At 45.2% G+C, this 10,630-nt stretch overlaps 1 protein-coding gene across 2 annotated transcripts in view; it reads right to left on the bottom strand.

Annotated features, from left to right (window-relative positions):
- Positions 1-3,751: 3,751 nt before the first annotated feature.
- LOC105478457 (tolloid like 2) overlaps positions 3,752-10,630 on the bottom strand; it is a 152,320-nt gene continuing 145,441 nt past the window's right edge. For both annotated transcript variants that reach the window (XM_011735792.3, XM_071069372.1), the window contains 2 exons: positions 10,038-10,288; positions 3,752-8,215 (listed from right to left, as the gene is read on the bottom strand). In XM_011735792.3, the coding sequence (XP_011734094.1) occupies positions 8,081-8,215; positions 10,038-10,288 (386 nt within the window). In that variant the 3' untranslated portion in view covers positions 3,752-8,080. The remainder of the gene's footprint in view (positions 8,216-10,037; positions 10,289-10,630) is intronic.

The raw sequence follows: 10,630 nt of genomic DNA, 5'->3' as shown, positions 1-10,630 counted from the left end.
TTTGATGCAGCATGGGAGGGCATGGCAAGATTTTCACCCTTAGGGCCTTTCCCAACGGTTTTTCAGTGGGAGAGATGCATGATGTAATTGCTGGTGACCAAGATTGCTGGGCTTCTCTGTGGAGCGAAGATTACAGGGGAAGAGAGTGGAAGCAGGTGGCTGGCTAGTGGAGTTCAGGTGAGTGATGAAGGTGGCTGCTATAGGAAGAGAGCAGTGAATGAGTGTGTGACTTACTGCGGAGGTGGAGCCACTGGCATTTGATGATGATAAAACTATGGGGCAGGGGAAGGGAGAGGTGAGGGAAAGAGAAGAATAAAGCCAATTCCTGGGTTTGGGGCTTGACTAACAAAAATGGAGACACTGTTGGCTTAGGCAGGTAATACTGGAGAAACAGATTACCCTTACACCTGAGTAGCCTAGGGGCTGTCCAAGTGGAGGTGTCAAGCAGGCAATTGGATAAAGGGGGTCTGGGGCTGAAGGCATCCGTTTGGAAGTGGCCGGTCTGTGGATGGTTTTAAAGCCACAGGTGTGCATGAGCAGGTAGACAGGGCAGAGGACCAGGATACCTGCCAGAGGTTCACAGATATTTAGCAGCCTGGAAGAGGGGGCGTCGCTAGCAAGGAGAGTTGAGTGAGGCAGGAAATTCAGAGAAGTTTGGGGGTCACAGGAAAGAAATTTGATTCAAGAAGGGGAATGGATGTTGGTTAATTGTATCAACTGCTGCTGAGAGGTAGCCTCCGAAGAGGCCAGAAGAGCCTTCTGATTCCCAGTATAAGGGTTGCTGGTGGCCTTGACAAGAGCAGTTTAGTGGCAGAGTGGAGACCAGATTGCCTTTAATCAGGTGGTTTTTCCATCCTGGTTGCATACCTGAATCACCTAGGAGGCAGTAGGGGGGCTGGTTATAAAAACTCTTGATGCCTAGTACCCGCCCTCAGAGACTCTGACTTAATTGATCAGAGTGAGGCAGGGGCATCCCCAGGGGATGCTAATGAGCAGTCAGGGGTGACAGCTGCTGTTCTAATCAGTTCTTACACTGTGGTAATCAGCCACCTGCAACATGGCCGACACTGACGCTATCCTCAACAAGACCAGTGCCGCCTCTGCCTCGTGGGCTTCCAGTTTCCAAGACTCCACAGTGACAGCCTAAACTGAACCTACTGGTGACAACATGGTCTGGAGAGATCTATGTTTGGAGCCACAGCTGCCCTACTGGAAGCTGCATGGTCTTAGGCAAGTGAAATAACTTCTTCCAGTCTGAGTCTTTTAATCTGCAAAGCAGGGATGATACAATTTACAGCAATTAGACTACTTAAATCAGCACAGCTTGTACAAATGATGCTTTTAATTTTCCTTGACTGGCATAGAATCATCCTGGACCACAGAACTCCAGTTCATGGCCCCAGCACTCTCTGGCAAGGCTGTTTGTGGATGGGGAGGGCCAGTGAGGTCCTTTTTGGCACTTTTGTTTGCTGTGCATCCACTGATCCATAACTCTCCCTTCTGACACATTATCTCTTTAGAGGAATCATTGACATCTTCAGGCAAGTGGTGCCCCTGCCTAAGTGTCCATCAGTCATGATTGCCTGGTCACAAGCAACAAAACCAGACTCTGCTTAATTTTTTAAAAAGAAGAATTTGGCCGGGCGCAGTGGCTCACGCCTGTAATCTCAACACTTTGAGAGGCCTAGGTGGGTGGATCACCGGAGGTCAGGAGTTTGAGACCAGCCTGGCCAACATGGCGAAACCCCATCTCTACTAAAAATACAAAACTTATCCGGGCATGGTGGCGCATGCCTGTAATCCCAGCTACTCAGGAGACTGAGGCAGGAGAATTGCTTGAACCCAGGAGGTGGAGGTTGCAGTGAGCCAAGATTGTGCCATTGTACTCCAGCCTGGGCAAGAGAGTAAGGCTCCATCTCAAAATACAATACAATACAATACAATACAATACAATACAATACAATACAATACAATACAATACAATACAACACAATACCACAATACAATACAACACAATACTAAAAAGGAGAATTTATTGACTGGGTATAGTGGAGCTCTCAGAAAGAAAAGAGGGCTAGAGAACCAGGCTCTGGAAAGACAGAGTGAGATTGCTCCCAAGCCTTCAGGATCAGCAACTACCAGACAGTCTTTTGGAGGTGTCCTTCCAGAGAAAGTGAGCTCCAAAATATCTCAGCCCTTTTGCCTCTCTGATCAGGACTCCAGTCCCATGAAGAGGACTTGGTTGGTCTGGCTTGGTTCATATGGCCAAGGATGAGGCACCACCTGGCTAACAGTCCCCCCAATGAGGGTCCCTCCAATGGAAGAAGAGGTGGTTCTGCAAAATGAATTTGGCATTGTTACCTAAAGGAGAAGGAATGGATGAAGTGAGTAAGCTCTCCTTCTTTGGAAGTTAGGCCTGGAAATCATCTCCTTAGAAACCACTGATGGAATGCCCTTAGTGGGAGAAAGGTTGGGGCCACCAACTCTGAGAATCTCGGATCATTTATATTTTGTCACCATTTAAATTTGTACAAGCCCAATCACATGGATGGTCTTCCCTGCAACAACTGGTCAGCTTAAAAAGCTGAACCATTCTAAATGACAGGTGGCTGTCTTAGTCCGTTTGGGATGCTAAAACAGAGCACCACTGACTGAGTGGCTTATAAACAACAGAAAGTTATTTCTCACAGTTCTGGGGGCTGGGAAGTCCAAGATCAAGGTGCAAGGAGATTCAGTGTCTGGTGACGGCCTGCTTTCTGGTTCCTAGGCAGCTGTCCTCTCTTTGTGTCCTCACATGGAGGCTGAGGGATCTCTCTGGAGCCTCATAACCTAATCATGTCCCAAAGACCCAACCGCTCAATACTTTTACGTGGGGGGCTGGGGTTTTAGTATATGAATTTTGTGGGTATACAAACATTGTTGCAGTGGACTTTTTCTAATTTTTAGAAATCTTTATCTAAAATATTAAGAATAAGGTAGGATAAAGTGAAATTTTAGAACAAAAAGAAGAATTATAGTCATTTTTGTATCTACAAATGCCACACGTGAGAGTCATTACTGCTGCCCACCAATGTTGCTAGTTTGCCTTGTTCTTGTCATGAAGTTAAGGACATTCACGTGACTTGCTGTGATCAATGAAATGAGTAGAAGTAATATATCATTTCCAGGCAGTTTTAAAAGCCAGTGTGTCATGTGTCACCCTTTCTTTCCCTGTATTATAAAACCCAGCTATGTTCTGATGCTGCTGCTCCATCAGCCTGGTCCTGACTGAGGATGATATGGAAGAGTTTCCAGATGACCAGAAATGAACGTGTAGTGTGGACAAGAAATAAATCTTATGTAAAGCCCCTGAGATTTGGGGGATAGTTGTTGCAGCATAAGCTAGCCTATGCTGACTGATACACCAGCATTCATACACTTGCACCAATGGGACTCATTGTTAGGTCTAGAAGATAAACCTTGCTGAAGATCTATAGCTATATATCACCTTTCTTTCCTTTCTTCCTTTCCTTTTCTTTCTCTTTCTTTCTTTCTTTCTTTCTTTCTTTCTTTCTTTCTTTCTTTCTTTCTTTCTTTCTCTTTCTTTCTTCTTTCTTTCATCTTTCTTCTTTCTTTCTTCTTTTGTTCTTTCATTTTTTTTTCTTTCATTTTCTTTTTCTTTCTATCATCTATCTATCCACCTATCTACCTATATCATCTATTTATCATCTATCTATCAATCACCTATCTATCATCTCTATGTAATTGGTGACTGCAAATGGGCAGAAAAGTCATAAAATCTTGAGACTATGTATAGCACAAAACAACTGCCTGTGTTAAAGGATTTTGCATTGAGAGCAATCTGAGTGCTTCTAAAAACACAGTTGTATAATTACCCTTCTGTAATATAACCCACAAAACTCCAAACATACCCCAAAGCCTCTTCATCTAATCAACCTGAAGAGGGTGTCCTTTATCAGATGGAGTCCCTGTCTTTGTGTTAGAAATGACCCTGTATCAGTCAGGTTCCCTGCAGGAGACAAGTAATATACACTCATTACTACATTTGAAAAGGGTTTATTAAAATGACTACCTATAAACATTCCCCTTGGGGGAAGTGCAGTACCCCAAGGTTAGACAAGCAGGGTGTCATTACCACCCCTAAGCCTCAAGTGGCAAGTGGAAGGAGGGACTTCCAGGGCCCCCAACGGCGAGTGGGGGCTCACCTACTGGGAGTCATAACCTTCAGTCTCGGGTGTCAGATATAGTCCTCAGACGCATGTCCAGATAGAGGAGGGTGGCGAGGGGAGCTGAGGGGCAAATGGAATATGTCTACCACATCTGGATGGTTTTGGCAGCAGACATCTTCACAATCAGGTTGTCAGATTTTCAGCTTGTTTTGGTGTAAGAAAGGGAATAAATTTGAAAACCATCTTTAGCTTTGCTCGTGACTTTCTGGGTCCATTAGTGAACTCTGTTCTGGAGCTAGGCACTTGGGTACTCACCAGAGTGGAAGGCTGTAGAGAAGGGCCCCCTTTTAGTACTCTCTCCCAAGCTCTTGTGATATGGGAGAAAATTATCACTAAAAGGACCCATCTGGTCTGAATTAGCAATACAAACCCAAGACACATCAATAAATCCACATTCTTTAATGAAACCATCCTTTCTAGGTAGAGACATATGTTAGGTCCTCTCCACTTTCTCTTTGAAACTGACATCATTTCATGAAATGTAAAATTACACAAAATAAAAAATACCCATATGTTTACATATAATACTTTAAACAGTTTTCCTTTTTAAAAAGAAAACTTTTAGGCATTTGGGATTGATGTTCAGAAGTTCAGTCTACAAAAGAAACTTTAAAAACATCTGCTAAAGCCCAAGGAACATTCATTCACAAATGGAACGCTAACAATATCAATCTGGAAGTTATCAAAGGGACCCAATCAACAGGAAAACTCACTGTGAATTTGCTAGTTAGCAGGATTTTACAAATTATTTCAATCAGCTGAGCAATTCGTGAGTGATATGAAACTTTACAGCAGGGGTGTCCAATCTTTTGGCTTCCCTGGGCCACACTGGAAGAAGAATTATCTTAGGCCATGCATAAAATACACTAACACTAACGATAGCTGATGAGAAAAAAAGTCACAGAAAGAATCTCACAATGTTTCTTTAAAAAGTTTACACATTCAAAGCTGTCCTGGGCCATGTGTTGGACAAGCTTGCTTTAGAGAGAAATTGTAAAATAGAAATAGAGGGGAAACTTCACCTTACCGGTAAATACCTCTAAATATTTACCTTAGAGGAAAATAGAGGGAATAGTGGATCAATGAACAGCCTCTCTTTCTCTGTTTGAAGAATTCTACTGGCTAAAGTTAATTCCAGATTTTTTCCTGCCCTGCAATCCAGGCTTAGCTTTTGCTAGACCAGGTTACACCAGAACTGAGCCAGGCTAAAAACCTAGACCCCAAATCCTTCATTAGCCTGTTGTCCTAAGACAATTCTCTGAACTGAAACTATTTTTGCAACTCAGTGTCATCCCCAAAGCTTGGTACCCAATTAAAGCACAAAGCAGGCTGCAGCGGTATCTTCTACCTCTGCTGTTTGCTTCTGGGGATGCTTGCAGGCAGGTCACTGAGCAATTGGAAGCACCAAGGCAGAGGCCTGGGTCTTTCTGCTGAATGGACTCTCTCTGGTGAAGCCAGCTCGAGTTTCTTTGCAAGAACCCGTGTCATGCCCAAGCCCCCACAAGTGTGGGCTTCCAGAGGAGCGGCCCAGCTAGCCCCAGCTGAATCAGAGCTTGTCTTTTCTGCGGATACGTCACACAGAAGGCCTAAATAAAGGTTTTTCATAAGAGTCCCATTGTTGCAAATTGGCCATATGGTGACAATGGTTGAAGCTGTGTGTTTTTGAAAATGTTCATGCTAAGGAGATGAAAAGAAGTATCATTGTTTCACTGTCCTGCTGAGCAGCACCAACTCTGTTTCTGACTCCCTCCCACTTTTCTATGAAATTTGTTAATCTTGCTTAGACTTCTAAAGGTTAAAACTGCAGAACTTTTATTTTCTTGGAGAAAGAACCTTAACAGCCATCTTAGGTATCCCAGTTCCAGTTTCAACTCTCATAGACAAGATGAGACCACATAAAACCTCAGAAAATACAAAAATCAGAGAAATGGAATCTACCCTAACAGGCAGATGGGATTGGAGCCACGAGGTCAGCTGCTCCATTTGCCATATCGAAGCGCACGTGGGGCAGGGTCTGCCATATGCACAATATGAGCGTGTAGGCTGAGCCTCAGTCCAGTGCCGAGAAAGGCGAAAACAGAGTTTGGTGAAAGGAGAGGCAGGAAACGGAGAGCCAATCCTGCAGGGCCCACAGTAAAGCGAGGACCAGGGATTGGCATTTTCCACACTGCATTGATTAAGGCTTTGACAGCTGATCTTTTACATACATACATATATACAGACATATATTATTAATAAGAATACTTTAATTTTTTTGTTTTAAGGAAAAAATATTCTCATGCATTTCTCTGACCTTTCCTTGTATCATTCTAGTTTTTGCTCCCAGCAATCACTTTAATGAGACACAGTCCTCTGGTGCCATATTCTGATCTGTAAAAAATATAACCTTTCCCCTTTTTACAAATACTTTGTCTAAAATGATGCTGATTCATCCCAAAGGAATTCTGGCGCATGGGAGCTCTCTTGGCTCTAACCAAAAACACTCGTGTGCCGCCCTGCGTTCAACACTAACCAAACAGGACTTACAGTTATGTAAACATTATTTAAAAATTATTCCAACATAAATACTCTTTTAAAGCTAACATACCACAGCTTTTAGCTCATAATGCCCATAGATGCCTTAATGAAATGCCATTCAAAACTACCTCACTGTTTAAATTATACTTTGAGGTGCTAAAATTATGTAAACATCATCCTCTACACTTCTCTAGAACAAGTGCCAAGTGTTGTGAATTCTGATTGCAAGTTGGTGATTGAATATTAGTTAATCAGAGCAAAGTTACCAACGCACTCTTTAACCTGATTGGCTACAGGAAGCTAGTCGCTGATTGACTTGTTCCACAAGGCGATGATTCTTACATAACTTATAATTAACCAGTCCTCAACAGTGTTCACCCCACAAGGAACCTGAATTGGTCCCTCATAAGATGTCTTTGCACATTTTGCAAATGCAGTTTGAATTGGATGTCAAGGAGTCCAGGTGTGCCATGGCAAGTGCCTCCAAAGCTAAAAGAAGAAATGTTCTTCGCAGCCCGTGGAATTCCAAGCACAGGTGGAGTCTTCTCAAAGTCAATGAAAAAATTTCAGGACGAGTCACAATATTGTCTTCTCAGCAGACAGGACTCTTGCCAGCAAATGTTCTGCTGTATTCATAATGAATGCCTTAGCCCCCAATGCAATTAGGGAGTGCGGGAAACCAAAGGGACAAGGAGTGTGAATGACTGAGAAATGGCTTCGTGGTCTCCTAACTTCATGACAATGATTTTCATACTCGAAACTTTCTCTGTGCACACTGCTTACTGTGATGCCTTTTTTAGTCCTGACATCCATCCATATTTTCAGGTTTCTTGGTTGACGTGTCCCTGGCAGAGAGAAAGAAAATGATTCCAGCCAAAGCTGTGAGCCATATGTTAGTCACAGCCAAGCTTTCATCCCTTATGCCCAGCATAGACACTTATGCCCAGCATAGACGGAAGACAGCCCGGCACCTTTGCAAGCAAGTCCAGATTAGAGGAACGGCCAACCCCAAGGCTGGCCTTTTGCCACATAGGAGCAAGGGACAAGGAGAATGGGTATGAACAAACATAGCTTGAATGGTCAGTGACTTCAATCCTAATCTTTAACAGTTCATGAGTGATAACATTGCAGACAGAATCAAAAGAACATTTTCTCTCCACCTTGTTGGCCAAGCTTACATGACTTTCATTCAAATATATACCTCCAAGACTGGATTCTGAGTTTTTGTTTGAGAAAAATACTGTACACTGTTTTAGGGCAGATTTTTCAAGGTGCTATTGTTGTAAAAACAAAAACAAAACATTCTCAGTTTCTGTCTTTCAAGAACATCAGCACTATTTCTTCATGTGCAGGGCATCCTGGAACTTGGTGCTGGTGTATCGGGCATGAAAGCCTTTCTTGCTGATGGTGTCATCTGTGTGGAATCGAATCATCAGGGAATCTCCCGCGGAGTAGATTTCTTCTAATGGCTGAGGAAAGGCGAAAGGGAAACGAGAAGGACTTTAGCTGTGATTGGAGTTGAAAATTAGGAGGACGAGACAGGATCTTATGCAAGAACACAGGATGTGTCCCTGGTACCAGAGACTTTGAAGAGCATCCAAACAAGCTCCTTTCCAAAAGAAAACATTGCAAATTCTGCTCCAGAGAGCTTTGCAGGCCCTGCTCTTCCAAAGATGATCCTAGGTGCATAGCTCATATAGAATCTATTACTTATTAAGTACGCAGGTGGGTCAGGTGCTGTGCTAGGCACTTCCAGATCTTATGTAAACTTTACAGCAACCTTATAAGGCAGGTACTATCCCCATTTTTCACTTCAAGAAACTGAGACTCAAGTTCTCCCAGGTAGGCAGGACCCAAGCTCCGGCCCTTCTGATTGTAAAGGATGCACCATGCATCACCGAACTCCAGGGTCATCATTGTGATGTGTCTCCCAGGAGACCTGAAACAAAGACCATTGTTCAGGCCTCTGTCCCTTCCAAGGACAAAAACTGGGATGGAGCCACCACGTTTGTCAGAAAGGTTTTGCCAGGTGGTCTGTGAATGGGAGCCACATTCCAAGGCTGTTGCCTGCGAGGTTCTAGTGGAGCCAAAGTGAGCTTCCCCCACGGTTAACCGCTCAGGACCCTCCAAGAGGTTCCTTTCCACAGACCCCACAGTTGGAAAGACTTTATCAAAGGCAGTGCATTGGCTAAGTGCCACTTTGTCATTCTTCCTTTTCTAGAGGGTGAAAGAAGATGGGGAATTATTCAAAAAATACAAATGACAATTTGAATTTCTGTTTAGCACAGGAGCACTGGTGACTCCAAAATGATGTGATTTAAGTCCAGCCAATAGCAAAGAAACTTGAGCGACCAGGCCTGGAGGCAACAGAAAGGAGGGGGCTGGTGCCCAGTATGGGCAGTGTCCAGTGTGGTGCAGCCAGGGGAGTGACCGGGACACTGTACTGGCCAGTGCACAAACTCCCACCAAGCACCAACTATATGCCAAGCCCTATGTCGGGTGCTGGAGAAATAGCAAACACAACAGGCCCACTGAAAATTGAACAATGAGAACACTGATGATGACCTTGAGTACAACTATTGTTGTGTATAGTAAGTGACTTGTAATTTTCATTGGCATTTGGTTTTGCTTGAGGAGAGAAATGTGAATATAAGAAATATATAAAAGCATAATTAAATATTTTTAAAGCCTGGGGGCCAAATAAAAATGGAGGAGAGCAGCTGCGCGTGGTGGCTCACGCCTGTCGTCCCAGCACTTTGGGAGGCCAAGGCAGGTGGATCACTTGAGGTCAGGAGTGCAAGACCAGCCTGACCAACATGGTGAAACCCTGTCTCTACTGAAAATACAAAAATTAGGTGGGCGTGGTGGCACATGCCTGTAATCCCAGCCACTTGGGAGGCTGAGGCAGAAGAATTGCATGAACTCAAGAGGCAGAGGTTGCAGTGAGCCGAAATCCAGCCTGGGCGACAGAGCAAGACTCCGTCTCGGGGGGAAAAAAAAAGTGGGGGGAGAGGGAAAGACTTTGCAAAAATAGGGGGAAAGTCCCAAAAGGAAAAGTGCTCTTCCATGGCTGCCTCAGTAAGGGGACTTCAAAGACTGGTCCCCTGGCTGCCTCCCAGCCTCCTGACATTTCTCCCGCTTCCCACTCCGCTTCAGCAAAACGTGCCTCCTCGCCGTTGCTCGAAGTGGATGGAGGAGGTGGCCAGGACTGAAACCCGGGTGTGTCTCACTCCACAACTCATGCTGTGATTCATCACACTCTGCCCCGGCCCCAGCGTCTCCGGGACTTACCCCAGAGCCACAGAAGCGGCCGAGCCTGGGCGCTGAGCTGTCGTAGCCGTCATAGGCTTCCATGTAGTCATAGCCACAGTCGGCCTCCTCCTCAACCTCAAACGTCCGGAATGTCAGCTCCACGCCGTAGCCGTCCTCTGCCACGATCACCCAGTCGCAGTGGGCCTGGCTCGGGTAGTTGTTGTCCCCAAACTGGGCATGGGAATAGAGCTCTTTGGTCTGCACTTCAGCCTTCAGCCTGCCCCCGCACTCTGGAGCAGAGACAAGTGAGATGTCCCCTCAACACAAGACAGCCTCGTGCCTCCCGCCTGCGTCTGCTCAGTTTTCTCTACAGAGCCTGGTGCGTGCCTGGCAGGAGAGGCCAGGTGGTCTCGCGGCCCCATCTGATGGAGGAGTACACAGAGGCCCCTGGCTCCCAGGTCAGGGCTCCCTCGGGGGTGCAAAGTGGCCCTTACAAGCCAAGGTCGCCTGTTCCCAGCTTGAGAATACGTGAGCATGCCATTGAAAAGAGCTGGCTACTTTTTGCTTTTTCGAGTTATGGAGACATGGAGCCAATGGATGGTTCGCCTCACTGGTCGCTGGGATGTGGGTGG

Source organism: Macaca nemestrina, chromosome 9, assembly GCF_043159975.1.
Source record: "Macaca nemestrina isolate mMacNem1 chromosome 9, mMacNem.hap1, whole genome shotgun sequence".
Taxonomy (NCBI): domain Eukaryota; kingdom Metazoa; phylum Chordata; class Mammalia; order Primates; family Cercopithecidae; genus Macaca; species Macaca nemestrina.
Note: the sequence above shows the minus strand (reverse complement) of the source record. Positions and strands in the feature narration are given on the sequence as shown.